At 40.4% G+C, this 14,917-nt stretch overlaps 1 protein-coding gene and 2 non-coding genes across 5 annotated transcripts in view; all 3 read right to left on the reverse strand.

Annotated features, from left to right (window-relative positions):
• Positions 1-13,924, reverse strand: part of Nop58 (NOP58 ribonucleoprotein) — a 32,669-nt gene extending 18,745 nt beyond the window's left edge. Inside the window, exons 1-4 of one of the 3 annotated variants that reach the window (XM_021263619.2) lie at positions 13,758-13,924; positions 7,876-7,952; positions 6,125-6,177; positions 1,069-1,190 (exon numbers count right to left, since the gene is read on the reverse strand). In XM_021263619.2, the coding sequence (XP_021119278.1) occupies positions 1,069-1,176 (108 nt within the window). In that variant the 5' untranslated portion in view covers positions 1,177-1,190; positions 6,125-6,177; positions 7,876-7,952; positions 13,758-13,924. Of the gene's footprint in view, positions 1-1,068; positions 1,191-5,809; positions 5,923-6,124; positions 6,178-7,875; positions 7,953-13,281; positions 13,531-13,757 lie in introns of those variants that run through there. The other 2 variants (XM_004851204.4, XM_087206267.1) reach the window with 2 other exon arrangements.
• Positions 5,942-6,028, reverse strand: LOC147829394 (small nucleolar RNA SNORD70). Its single transcript, XR_015449266.1, has one exon. It is a non-coding gene; the product is annotated as a small nucleolar RNA SNORD70 (small nucleolar RNA).
• LOC147829395 (small nucleolar RNA SNORD70) lies at positions 6,889-6,977 on the reverse strand. Its single transcript, XR_015449265.1, has one exon. It is a non-coding gene; the product is annotated as a small nucleolar RNA SNORD70 (small nucleolar RNA).
• Positions 13,925-14,917: the final 993 nt, after the last annotated feature.

Raw genomic sequence — 14,917 nt, forward strand, 5'->3', positions numbered from 1 at the left:
GCAAGAAAAACACTGAAGAGTAAAGACCTGACACAATTAACTGGGTATAATGAGAATCTGCTCCAAATATTTCTCTGAGGTAAAGGCACCACACACCTGTTCAATTAAGAAAACCATCCTTACAACACAGGATAATTTTTTATTTTGAAGTAGGGCTTAGGGCATTCAGCTGCTCATTAGGTGCTGCATGGCAGAGCTACATCTCCAGCTTATGCCATGAATTCATAGGGAATAGGTTCCAACAACTCAGGCTCTTTCCCATTGGTTTTCACAAAGTGGACTTCTCTGGGTGGGGCAGGCTGGCGCTTCAGTTGAACCCAGGTACATTTCTCTTTGCCTTCCTTCTTTTTCTGATCATTTTACTTGACCTGTTTCAGGAAGCTATCTTTACTCTTTGAGTGTTTAATATGCTCAATACGCACATTAATCCTCTTGGCAAGTATCTTGCCCTTATCTTGCTTGTTTACAACAATGCCAACAGCATGCTGGGTAACACTGCAGACTCCTCCAGTTTTGCCATGGTAACATTTGTGTGGCATTCCTTTTTGAACAGTACCCATTTCCTTGATGTCTACAGTATCACCCTTTTTGTAGATTCGCATGTATGTGGCCAAAGGAACAACCCTGTTTTCTAAAAGGCCTAGAGAACATCTACCGGGTTCCCCGCCTCTTTCCCTTTGTGTTCGTCATTTTGGCGAATTACTGGAAGACGGCAGTTCCACACTTACTTATATTCTCTACAATGAGTAATATTACTTTGATGCTTGGCTCTGGTAATCTTGTGAAAACTGATTATTATGTAGAATACAGAAAGATGATGAAGTTTGAGGACCTATACTTGTTGCACAGGATTACGGATGTCATTAATTTGTTCCTTTTAGTTTTTCTATTTACAGAGGGCTTTGTAGTTAGTATGTTGTGAGATCTGGCTACCAGGCATGAAAGAAAATCATAACTTTACTATTCATTCATTCGTTTTGATAGTGCTGGGATTAAATGCTGGGCCATGTGCTTGCCAACCACATACTATACCACTGAGCTATCCATACTCACAGTCCATGACCTTACCTTTATGACTCCTCCTAGTTTAGCATCAGCTACAGCTAGAGGCTCATGGGCTTCTTTTACTATTTTCTTCAGAACCTTCTTCAGCTGCTTATTGATTTTGCCCTCCATCAGAGCTGTGAATGCTTCCCAGGGAAAAAAAAAAGTTATCTTAGATTTTTATCTTTTTGGTACTGGGGATCGAACTCAGGTCCTTGTGCTTGAGAGGCAGGCAGAGGAACCACTGAGCTAAATCCCCGGCAACTTAGATTTTCAATTGTGAAGCTTGTCTTAAAGCAAATCAAATGTTATTTCTGAAACTAAATGATCAATGCAATTATTTTCATTACATATTTTACAGGCTCGGGATTTAGCTCAGTGGTGCCATCACTTGCCCCGAAAGCACAAGGTCCTGAATTCAATCCTAGATACAAAAAAAAAAAAAAAAAAAAGCAAACTAATTACATATTTTACAGTCACATTTGATCTTTCCACCATCATTTCTGCTCTAGAGCCAGGAGGACCTACACCAGGTCCAGGGTTCCTGTTTCTTTTTTTTCTGGTACTGGGATCGAACTCAAGACCTTGTGGTTGTGAGGCAGGTGTGACACCACTGAGCTAAATCCCAGCCTTCAGGGTTCCTTTCTCTATGTCACACAAATCTCATGAACTTAGGGACAGAATTATAAAATGGCACAAAATACAATCTACTTGGTGAAGAGATTCACACTCCTCTCATTTCAGTAGATTATCATGATGTCCTAGGCTTCGAATACCCTAAAAGCATGCAAAAATTGGTGAAAAGGAGGGCTGGGTTCTTAGCTCCGTGGCACCAAGCTTGCCTCAAAAGTGCAAGCTCCTGAGTTCAATTCCCGGTACCAAAGAAACTAAAACAAAACAAACTGGTAAAAAAGAATGCACTCATTTTGAAGATTCTGCCACAGTGTAAGCAAATTTGGGTAGAGGGAGGCGTACTTTTTACTAATTTCCAAACCAGATTTATCAGGCCTCTACTTATAAACCTTACTTCTAAAGGTGAACTATTGCAAGACTACTTTTACTTTTGGCAAGTTGTAAATCTGCTGCTTTATAACTAACTCACCATCCCTTAGATGTAACTTCTATCTTAAAGACCCACATGGACTAACACCTCATACGACATTTGTTTGAGGTTGAAAGTATGCCTGGCAGGTTGTGTACTACAAACATTAGTAATTAAACAAATATTATTAATTAAAATAAAAAGTATGTCTGACAAGAAGGATCCTCCAATTTCTAAGGTCAAGCAGTTTGCTTTATCAGTCAGGTACTTGCACTTCCCCCCCCAATCCCATCTCTACCCATTTGGATATATATCCATTCCATCTATTTTCTGGGAAGATTAAAGGTGAGGACAAAACCCAGCCGCCTCTTGCATGGTTCCTGCGGGGTATCTACAGTCTAATATGCCAAGATACAAGCTATTTTTCATTGATTCTAATCTCTTACTTTTTGTGTTTTCATTCCTTATGATCCACCCAGTAAGAATCTTCTTTTATTCTTTCCTTATATAAGTTTCAAAATCTTTGGGCTGGGGATATACTCAGTTGTAGAGTGCTTGCTCAGTATGAGCAAGGGTCTGAGTTTTATCTCCAATACCATCATTAATTAAAAACTTTTAATAATGAAAAATCTCAAATTGGGGCTGGGGAATTACCTCAGAGGGGCCACTGCCTGCCTCCAAAGTGCAAGGTCCCGAGTTCAATCCTCAGCACCAAAAATAAATAAATAATTAAATAAAAATCTCAAATTGAACTTTGTGTACCTGGTTCTTAATGTTGCGTATAACCTGCTTTTATTTTTTTATTTTTTATTTTTTTGGTACTGGGGATCGAACTCAGGTCCTTGTGCTTGCACAGCAGGAGGCGAAACCACTGAGCTAAACCCCCGGCCCTAACCTGCTTTTAATTTTAACCTAGAGTTTTTTCTTTTTTGGGGGGGTACCAGGAATCAAACTTGGGACCTTGCACTAGTGAGGCAGGTGGTGGCCACTGAGCTAAATCCCTGGCCCTCCTTGTTTCTTAAGAAAAAAACTTCTATACTAGATCTAACATAAACTTATTTTCCCTTTATCAAGAAGTTTATTATTGTACATAACATAAAAACATGACCAAGAGTGAAAACAAACCTCTCACCAGAGATGTAGCTCTGTGGCTGCACCTGCCTGGCAAGCACAAGGTCCTGAGTTCAATGGGGTGGGAGGAGGATATAAAACCTCTCCATGGAAATGGCATATATGAACTTCTCTTTTGAGACTAAATAGAATCTTGGTATCATACCCCACCAAACTCTGAGGTTATGAGATGCTGGGTATGGTGACACACATCTGTAATCCCAGCACCTGGGAGGCTGAGGCAGGTAGACTGCCACAAAGCCCACCTGGGCTACATAGGGAGTTCAAGACCAGCCTGATCCACCTAGCAAGACCTTATCTCAAAAACCAAACCAAATGAACAAAAAAAAATAAGCAAAAAAATAAATGAAATTATGAGATTTAAAATGTATGCTAGAACATTCACAGCCACTCAGTTTTGGTCCTGTCATCTCAAAACTTCCTTCTAACCATCAGTCCAAAGATAATCCTCATGAAAGGACTCTACTCAATAAGGTGATGTTCATCTGTGGTAAAAGCAAATAGCAACAGGCACCTAAGAGGCTTCAATGACTATATTCTTTTTATTTTGAAACAGGGTCATGATATGTAGGTCAGGCCGGGCCTGAACTCACTATGTACCCCAGGCTGGCCTAAAACTTGCAATGATCTTCTTGCCTCAGCCTCCTGAGTGTTGGGATTACACGAGTGCATCACCACATCTGGCATGCCTGAATTCTTGATAGAGCTCATTATATTCATTCATTTACCAGAAAACATATTTTTTAGGGTACGGGGGACTGAACTCAGGACCTTGTGCTTGAGAGGCATGTGGTGGCACCACTGAACTAAATCCCCAGCCCCTTGAAAATATTGATAATAATCCCCCAGATGCTGTGTTAGAATCTAAGGCTTTGACAGTTTAGAGCACAGTCTGTGCTTTACAGATAAGCTGGACTAGGGAGATACAAAATTTTTTTTAATTTTTATTTTTCATTTTTGGTTTTCTGAGCTTGAACCCAGGGCCTCGAACATGTAAAGCATGCACTCTGTTACCAAGCAACATCCCCAGCCTGAGACTGGACTTTCAATTCTGACCTATATGGCATTTTCTCCACTTAAAGTAAGTAAGTGAATTCAGAAATACCTCTTGTCTTGAGTTTCCTCTATGTAACTGATATTTACCTCAGGATTGTTTCAAGGATTAAGTAACTGTGAAGTCGTGAGCATGAATTGTAACATCATGCTGGGACCAATCCATTAGCTATTAATGTTAAAAACTTGCCTTGGGGCCAGGGATTTAGCTCAGTGGTGCTATCGCCTGCTTTGCATGTGGAAGGTCCCGAGTTTGATCCCCAGTATCAAAACAAAAAAAACTTGCTTTGGGCCAGGGATTTAGCTCAGTGGCGCTGCACCTGCCTCGCAAGAGGAAGGTCTTGAGTTTGATTCCCAGTACTGAGAAGAAAAAAAAAAAAACTTGCTTTGTGTTCAGGCAAAGATTGACTTATCCTTCTAATATGTTAACAGAACTGTGAGAAATATCTCATATTAAGAAAGGGATATGAGTGCTCGCTTCGGCAGCACATATACTAAGAAGGGGATATGAAAAAAGAATGCAGAAGCCAGCTGTGATAAGGGGTGTAGTACGTGACAATTCCAGGAGGAGGTCACACTATGAACTATGTGAACAACACCCCCTAGAGCTGGAGTATAGCTAACACAATCTCCTTGGGATCTTTACCACAACTCTACCCACCCTCAAAGTGGTAGCAAACAGGTCTTTTAAGAAATTCTCCAGTGCAACAGTAACATACTTGTACTTTGCGGCTATAGGAGGCACTTATTACTAATGTGTTGATGAAGAAATCTGCCCTATTAACATTTCAGTATATTTATTTGGATTCCCAATTTTCACTCTGAGAACCCTCTTTCCCCTGCGATTGAGTGACAAAATTATTTCCATCTGTCAAATTCTTACCCAACCGTAAGCTATAATCTTCCTTCCAGTTCTTCATTTTCAAATTATACCATGGAATGGTTAGCTGATTTACAATTAACAATTCAAGCAACTATATCCACTCTGTTTTGGCTACTACTTTGCAAAACAAAACAAAACAAAAAACCCGTAGTATTTATTTTTTGGGTACCAGGGATTGAACTGGGGACCTTGTACTTGCAAGGCAGGCGGTGGCAACTTTAATAAACATTACAGGTTGGGCCAGGGATTTAGCGGCCGGGGATTTAGCACCCAGGGATTTAGCACAGTGGTGCCGCCACCTGCCTCACAAGCGCAAGGTCCTGAGTTCGATCCCTGGTACGCACCCCCCCCAAAGTTGCTCATAGTTAGTAAACATCACTTTGTCTACTGTCTCACGTGACATCCAGTTTAAACCATTTTTTCTCAAACTTTAAAAACCAACACTCCTTTATATAAACAAAATTTGTATGCCACTGTGTAGTTTGTGCATGTATAAAAAAAATTCTTCTCTCTATAATTTTGAATAATATTGACATGCTTTCTTGAATTGAAAATGTATATCCCTGGACAGCTTTGTTAGTATTTTTTCAACTGTGAACTGTGGCTATTCTCCACTTTACCCTTAGATTAGAGAGCTGTGTATGTGACCACATTACCTTGGTCCCTGTAGAACAGCTTTTACTGAACTGCTTCAGCATTATGCTGCTGGTTTCCACAGGGAGGTCAATTTAACCACTTCTCACCTCTCATCACATGGGAGAAACCAGCCCTATAGTGAAAAAAGCTAACTCAATGTTGTCTCAGTGGTAGTGACGAATTTGAGTTAGATCACTTAAATTCAGTTCTATTAAGGATGCATCATTGACAACATTGAATAAGGTTAACTCAGGCAACTGAAGCAAACAACCTTTTTAATGAGAAAAAGTAATTGCCAAGATTTAAAAGAGCAAGCTTCTAGTTTCTGACTTTACCTGCTAATGCTTCTGCTGTATCCTGAAATTTCTCAAAATGTTTTAGCTTTACTCTAGAATTAAAAGAGAAAAAACACGTTACAGGAGAACATTGATTCTGCAAGTTACAACATGAGAAAGTAGCATTGGATGTTTCCAAGGCACACACCAATAAAAGAAAACTACGTGTCCCTGGGAGCTGGATGCAGTGTTGAGCATTTTTGACACTATGACTAGTTTTCCTAAATGTTGGCCTAGAAAGGAGCTGTAGGCTTTCAAGGATGTGTAGAACAGATGAAGCTTCAACAGAACGCCTGCTGCTTAAAGCTGGACATGACTTCTACTACACAGTATAAGGACTGGCAATTTAGCTCAGTGGTACCACTCTTTCCTTGAAAGCCCAAGGCGGGGGTGGGTGGGAGGGTGACGACAGGACAGGACCAGGGATGGGACTACGCAGTATAGAATTTACTCAAGAAAAAGTATAAGTCCCCCTTAGGTCAGAATCTCATGACATTTGCCTATCCAGTACAAATACCATTAGAAAATTTATGAGCAAGTAATATTTTATAAAGAAAATAATAAGGCCTGGCATGGTGTCATACGCCTGTAATCCTAGCACTTGAGAGGCTGAGGCAGGAGGATCGCCACAAGTTTGAGGCCAGCTTGGGCTACATAATGAGTTCAAGACCAGACTAAAATACATAGTGAGACCTTGTCTCAAAAAACAAAACAAAAACACACACACACAAATACATTTTTGAAACACACACAAAGTACACAAATTCATTGTTGCCTCAGTGGTAGTGACGAATATTTGAGTTAGATCATTTAGATTCAGTTCCAACAGGAATACATCATTGACAACAATGAATCAGATTGCCAGGCGTGGTGGCACACGCCTGTAATCCCAACACTTGGGAGGCTGAGGCAGGAGGACTGCCCTGAATTTGAGGCCACCCTGGGCTACACAGTGAGTTCAAGGCCAGCTTGAACTAACAGTGAGACCTTGTCTCAAAAAATTAAAAAAAAAACAAAAACCCTCAATGAGTCAGATTAACCCAGCAAAGCACATAGGCCTTTTAAAAAGGAAAACTAGTTGCTTGAAGCTATGTTATCTTAAACAAGATTTTCTTACCTGGCAAGGTAATATGCAGGTATTCCCTAAAATACACATTTAAAAATACAAAATTTAAAGGAAAAGTAGTAATTCCCATCTTAATCTAATACATCCTACCCTATTTCTACCTTGTGAAGTGGCATTTGTTCACATCTCTCAATACTTGGGGTTTTCACTACCATGAATGTTTCACCTCTGTATTTGTTTCCCTAAAGGTTTAGCATGCCATTTCCTTGGGCTTAACACTTTTTTTTTTTTTTTTTGGCTGTACCAGGATTGAACTGTGGGCCTTGTACATGCTAAGAACACTATCCCTTGGCTACTTGCCACCTCCTAGCCCCAGGGAAATTTAAAAAAACTTGGTGAAATGTTAAATCCAGGGCTAGGAATGTATGTTACCTTGGTAGCACACTTGCCTGGGCTCAATATTTACAAGGCTCTGGAATTTGCAGTGATTCTCCTGCCTCGGTCTCCCCAGTAGTGGGATTATAGATGTGCACTGCCAGACCTGGTTTACAATTATTATTTTTGACAGAAATTTACACTTACTTCACAATTCTGTTTTAAAATATCTATAAAATATTAATTCTAAGGTGCTGTTCACTCTAATGCACAACTAATAAAAACTAGTTGAAGTTTTCAGACTACTTACATTTTATTTGCTTTCTCTGGAGTTTCAAATTCTTTCCACAAACTATCAACTTCTTGAAGTTTCTTCTCATTTAGAACCTGTAATAAAATATTTAAATAGTTTTCTTCAAATTGTCCATCTTAGGCACACATAGCTGTTTTTCAGGCAATATCCATACCAAATAAAGACAGTAGAGGGCCGGGGATTTAGCTCAGTGGTTTCGCCACCTGCTGCGCAAGCGCAAGGACCAGAGTTCGATCCCCGGTACCAAAAAAAAAAAAAAAAGAAACCCAGTATTTCAAATTGTACAAAACTTTTAGTTTTCAGATGAATATGGTAAGATCATTTTAAGGATTTCTTGTACTGTTAAAATTTGATTCCAGGGGCTGGGGATTTAGTTCAGTGGCTCTGCTGCCTGCCTGGCAAGCGCAAGGTCCTGAGTTTGATCCCTGGTACCAAAAAAAAAAAAAAAAGAAAAATTGATTCCACAATTTACTTTTTTTTTGGTACCAGGGATCAAATTTGGGTCCTTGCGCTTGCGAGGCAGGCAGCGGAACCACTGAGCTAAATCCCCAGCCCTGATTCCACAATTTAATCTGACATATTTACAGAACTTGAAAAGTTGGTCAAAACAAAGTAGAAAAATTATTAAGCAATCACAATAGAGCAGTAAACAACTGCAAAATACAGTGTTAGTATTAAAAAAACTATAAGCTCTAGGCAGTGATGCAGAACCTTTTAGAGCTTTCAATGATACAGCCTGCTGCAGGTTGCCACCACTGCCACAGAGTGTGCCCAGCTGGCATGTTGGAGACCCTGGTTCACTCTCTAGTAGTGAGGGTAAAAAACAAAGGCTACCAAATAGTTCCATTTTGTATATACTGAGGTTTCAACATTTAACTAAATTTTAAGGCTGCACCAATTTTTTCTTTTGTTTGGAGGGTGGTTTTTTTTGGTACCAGGGATTGAACTTGGGTCCTTGCACTTGCGAGGCAGGCGGCAGAACCACTGAGCTAAATCCCCAGCCCTTGTTTGGAGGTTTCCTGGGGCTCAAACCCAGGACTGCAAGCTTGCTCAGGAAGTACTACTCTACCACTGAGCTATACCCTTAGCCTGCACTCAATTTTCCCCCCAAGTATTGGGGATCAAACTCAAGACCTTCTACTTTCGAGGCAGGTGAAGTGCTACGGAGCTAAACCCCGGCCTCTAATAGCCTCTGTTCAGAGAATTTAAGAATCATACCCAAAGTTCACCAGTTGTCAAGATTAAATGGAGGATATGATACATAAGTAAAATCCATAAATTTTCTAATCCAAAAGAATGTGTATTTCAAGATAACATTTAGGTAACATAATTGGCATGTGGAAAAGATATTATTATTGTTCTTAAGCTGAAGTTAAGTAACATAGAAATGTAATAAAATCATGGTGATTCAGGACCACCCAGGGTTTTCCAAAGAAATTGTTATAGCAAACAAACTTTACCTATTATGTTCCTAACATTTGGAAGAGAACATTACTAATAAAGAATCAAAACCAAAAAAACCGCCCTAGATTTTCTTTTACACTTGCCTGAAATTTATAATCATTCATTTTCAGACAGGGAAATTGAAACAGCTGTACACAAAATCCATTTTAAATGTCATCGTTTTGGATTAAGATGGAATAATTTTCATTTCAAAGGAGTATTGTATAGCTTTTGCTACCATTAAAATCTTTAGTGCTGGGCCGGGGATTTAGCTCAGTGGTTCTGCTGCCTGCCTCGCAAGCACAAGGACCTGAGTTCGATCCCTGGTACAAAAAAAAAAAAAAAAAATTTTTGTAGTGCTGCTGTTATGTTTGTCTGTATCTAGCAGACACACAATGAACTATTTACAAATAAAATGAAATGTCCAGGCTTGCTTCAAAATGATTCAGGAAAGGGTAGGTAGGGCTGGGGATTTAGCTCAGTGGTTTCGCGGGCTGCCTCGCAAGCACAAGGACCGGAGTTCGATCCCCAGTACCAAAAAAAAAAAAAAAAAAAAAGAAAGGGTCAGTGATGTCGAACAAAAAATGTTGAAGCTAAGTGACAAGATACAAGTAAGTTCATTATCAGTCTTCTCCCTCCTTATTTGAAATTTCTCGAAAACAAAACAAAACCCCCACAGTGTGCAAGATATGTCCAGAGCATTCTTCTCTGTGCTAGACAGGAATGAATTTACGAACAGGAAACAGCATGAGTATGATTACTTAGGATTTTGTTTTACTTAAATACTATAATTGATGCTAATTTTAGTTTTTACTTCAAACAGTATGGACTAGGAGTGTTTTGTGAAACTTGTCTTGAGTACAGAATCAATAATAATTTAAAACGTAAATTGCTCAAAAGGGTACAAAATTAATATTTGAAACAACGATCAGCTCCAAAAGCATGCCAAGTGAAAAAAAGCCAAACACAAAAGGCTAAAATATTTCTGCTTACATGAAATTTTAAAGACAAAATTATACAAACAGCCGATTGGTGGTTGACTAGATCTGTGACCTGACTTACTTGAAAAGAGGTAAAAGACGGAAAACCAAGCAAATCAAGGGCTGGGGATGTAGCTCAGTGGCACCACATCTGTCTGGCAAGCGCAAGGTCCTGAGTTCAATCCCGAGGGTGGGGAGCAAACCAAACCAAATCAAACTAGTAAAAGAGCTTCTGAGGATGAAGGGCTCTAAAAACAGTACAGGCTAGTATATAACCATATAAATTTTACTAAAACACCCAAGGTGAGTAATGTAGTGTGCATAGTATATTCAATGCAGATAGAAAAACTTAAATGGCTCAGTAATTAGGGTACGTAGGAACATTTGGGATATATATATCAAAAATTTCTTTAGCTAGATGTGGTGACAAATGCCTGTAACCCCAGGATTCTCGGGAGGATTGCTGTGAGTTGAGGCCAGCCTGGGCTATGTAATGAATTTAAGGCCAGCCTGAACTACATAGTGAGACCACTTCTTTTTTTTGATACCAGAGATCCAACTCAAGACTTTGTGCTTGCCAGGAAGGCACGGAGCCACTGAGCTACATCCCTGGCCCAAGAGACCCTGTTTCAAAACACAACAACACAAAACAACATCTAAATATCCAAACTAATAAAATTCTTCTTCCAAATGTTGAGAAAATGAAGAAACACAACACTAAACTACAGGGCTGTACTAAACAATGTGACTGCAAAAATTTTAATTATTCAAAACTTTAAAGGAATGCCAGGGAATATAGCTCAGTGGTAGTGCTTATCTAACATGCCCAAGGGCCTAGGTTTGATCCCCAGAACAACCAAAACAAACCCCTCAGTCCTATTAGCCAAGTTTCAAGCGTCAAAGAGCAGTATGTAGCTAGTGGTTACTACACTGGATAGTACAGCTAAAAAACCCTGGAAAGAACATGACTATAAAGACTGTCTTTTACCTAATGCTGAGGACAATGTGACACAAGCTACATTTTTGTAATGTTCTATAAGGAGCTATACATATTGTTTCTTTAGATATCTTTACATCTGGGTGTCTACAACCTAGTGGGTTTTGGGTGTGTGTGTGTGCGTGTGGATTGAACCCTGGGCCTCCACTGTTCTAAACCCAGTCCTATATAACCCTGTTAATTAATAGAAGACTTTAAAAATGTTTTTTAAAAAATCGCTATATAAAAATGCATATGAGGGCTGGGGATTTAGCTCAGTGATGTCGCCACTGCAAGGTCCCGGTTCAATCTCCGGTGTGCCCCTCCCAAGAGAGTACAATGAATTATATATAATATATTCCTCGATGTAAACTGAGGTACAAAAAGCTTAAAGAATTCTTACACACAAATTTTTTTCAACACCCCAACATTTAAAAAGATTATAGGAGCTAATAAACTTGTACTGTCTTTTAAGACAATTCATATTATAATCTTCACCTTTAAATGTACAGTATCTTTTTACAAAACTGTGCAACTATTGCTATGTAATTCCAGAATGTTTTGTATATCTATTTTATTTCAGGAAAGATCAATAATATTAATTCTGAATTATAAACGCAATAGTATTTCTATATATTCTGCTTGACTTTGTTACTTCTGTAATACTAGGTTACATATGTTGAACAGTAACCTGCTAATAACCCTGACAACTGTAACAGCCAATTAGAAAATTAGAACTGTACCATACATGTTTTACCTAGCATTTTTTACTTTATATCAACACAATAATCTAGAACACGAAAACTTTTGCTTTTTGTTCCTATGCTCCCAGACCTCTGCCTGCCTAGCACATAGAAAGTATTCAACCTACCTCATCCTAACATCCCAACTGTACTAAAGTCTCACCGCATAATTACTTTCGTGCTGATCAGCTTGTACATTAATTCCAAACCCTCTATATAAAAACAATCAAGTAGGGCCGGGGATTCAGCTCAGTGACACCGCACCTGCCTCACAAGCCAAGGTCCTGAGTTGAATCCCCAGTACCGTAAAGGAAAAAAAAAAAAAAAAAAAAAAAATCAAGTCTCAAGCTGATTGTTACCATTCAGATTTCTCCTCTAAGCTTCAAATTTGAAATACAGAATTATATCATCACGTCCAGCAGACAACGCAGATTTCACACAGCCCAAATCCTACATACTTAACAATCATCTTACTTAAACCAAAACCCTACAATCACCCCTCAGCCAACTTGTCAATTTCAGCTTTAAAAGAAAAATCAATATTTCCCGCCACATAGATCTTAATCTAAGCAATCCTATCTCGCCCAAACTAAAGCAAAAATATCCTCGCTTCCTTTCTTGCCTCCCTACAATCTAGTCTTGAAACAAAATCCTCTTTTTTTTTTTGGTACCAGGGATCGAACTCGGATCCTTGCGCTTGCGCAGCAGGCGGCGAAACCACAGCTAAATCCCCGGGCTGAAACAAAGTCTTCTTACAAATTAAACCGGGCGTAATGGCACATGCCTGTAATCCCAGGACTTTGGGAGGTTGAGACAGGAGAACTGCAAGTTCGAGACCAAGTGGGGAAAGTAGCAAAACCGTCCCAAAATAAAAAATTTAAAAAGCGGGCTGGGGATTTAGCTCAGTAATGAGTTCAAGCCCCAGTAGTTGGTATGTGTGTGAGGATAACATCAGGTCACTCCTCTGCTTAAAAGCTTTCGATTACTCCACAAAGCATCCAGAATGAAATCCGAACTCTATCACCGGCTCCAAAACTCTTCCACTGGGCCAAACCCTCTAAGGCAGATTAGGTAGCCCCAAACGGCAGGGCCACGTGTTCGCCAAAACGCGGGCCCTGCGGCCTTCCACTGTCTTCCTGAGCCCGGGGATTTACAAGGCATTATACGACCCAGCATACTTTAGTCCTCTCCTGAAGTCATCCTGCCCCTCGCCTGTCCAACTCTGACCTTTCCCCCTCCAGCTGCTCAATCTCCCATATACCTTAAAGATGGCGTAGCCAACCGATGTCTCAAACAGCACCAACATGATGAAGCCTGGTCAGGGGCCGCGCAGCCCGGCACAAGCTCCTACACCAGTATACAAAGGGGACTTCTGCAGCCACAAACGGGCCGCGAAAGTCTCTGCTGACAGAGGACAAACGAAAACACTTTTAGCAAGAATCAGATGACGTTGGCTAGACGTTCTGACCCTAGCAGCATGCCGAACTCAGATCCGCGCTTCACCTTCTCTGAGGATTCTGGGGTACCGACGTCACTTCCGGCGGAAGACTGCCTAGTTAAGGGCAGCTACTTCCGGAAAAATTCCCGCCTTGTGGGGGAGGGGTAGGACGGGTCAGAAAAGTACTGCGAGATATTTTAGGGCTGGAAACGCGCGGCAGAGCTACGCAGAGTTCTACAGAGCAAAGAATTCGCTTGTTAGTTTTAAACCCTGCCCCTACCAGGAGTGGCACGTTTTACCTTGAGATAAATGCAGAGCTGTCTCTGTGTCTCTTTAGTATCTGGAATTTGAAATGTTAAGTAATGCCGTCAGACTGCCTCTTTTCCAGCCTTGCCTTCCAGGAGTCGCCTCTGAGCAGTGTGGTCTCCTCTCTGGCCAGACTGATTCTTATCACAGATTTCTTTCAAGTATACTTAAGCCCCTCCTGTTTGTACTGCCTTTGTTAAAATGACTCCAGTGTAGGGCCGGTGATTTAGCTCCGTGGCACCGTGCCTGGCTCACAAGCGCAAGGTTCTGAGTTCGATCCTCGGTACCAAAAAAAAAAAAAAAAGACTCCAGTGCATGAATTTAGGTCATGTTTCTGTGTAATGTGCTTTTCTGGGAACCTTTATCCTCGATAACTAGGTACACAGTATAAATACCCCGGTTCTTCACAAGCCTGGCTTCCAAAAGGAGTAAAACGTCACTCTTCACGGCTCAGACCCTCTGCAGATTATTATTCCCTCCAGCACTCCTCACTGTGAGGATAAAAGGAAAGAAAATCCTGGGCTGAATACTAGAAAAGATGAAACTGAGGGAAATCGAAGGATGGGGAAGCCGGGTGTGGTGGCGCGTGCCTGTAGTCCCAGCACTCTGGCAGGCTGAAGACTGCAAGTTCGAGCCCAACATGGGGAATTTAATGATTTAATAAGACCCTATCTCAAAATGAAAGATTATCCCAGCATTTGGGAGGCTGACTGAAAGAGAATCACTGCAAGTTCGAGCCTATCCTGGGCCACATAATGAGTTCAAGTTTAGCTTGAACTATACTGTGACTCTCGTCTATAAAAATCAAAAAAAATTTAAATATAAAAAATAACTAAAAATAGGGCTGGGAATGTAGCTCAGGGTGAAGGCCCTTGGTTCAATGCCAGTACAACACACACACACACACACACGCACGCACGCACTCACGCACGCACACGGGTCCAAACAAACATGGTTGGTTACAAATATCGCTATATTTGTGTCCCAGAATGATCAGGGACACAAGAGAAACTAAACTGACTTGATTAGGAGGGGAATGTGGATAAGACGGGAGCACTACGTTTCTTTATAATATTATTTCTTTTCACAGCTTGAGTTTTTCGTCTGTTTTGCTTTGTTTTAGAGGCAGAGTCTTGCTATGTAGTTCAGACTA

Source organism: Heterocephalus glaber, unplaced genomic scaffold (assembly GCF_053883595.1).
Source record: "Heterocephalus glaber isolate CG9 unplaced genomic scaffold, H.glaber_assembly_v1.0 deba00000621, whole genome shotgun sequence".
In the NCBI taxonomy this organism is placed as follows: domain Eukaryota; kingdom Metazoa; phylum Chordata; class Mammalia; order Rodentia; family Bathyergidae; genus Heterocephalus; species Heterocephalus glaber.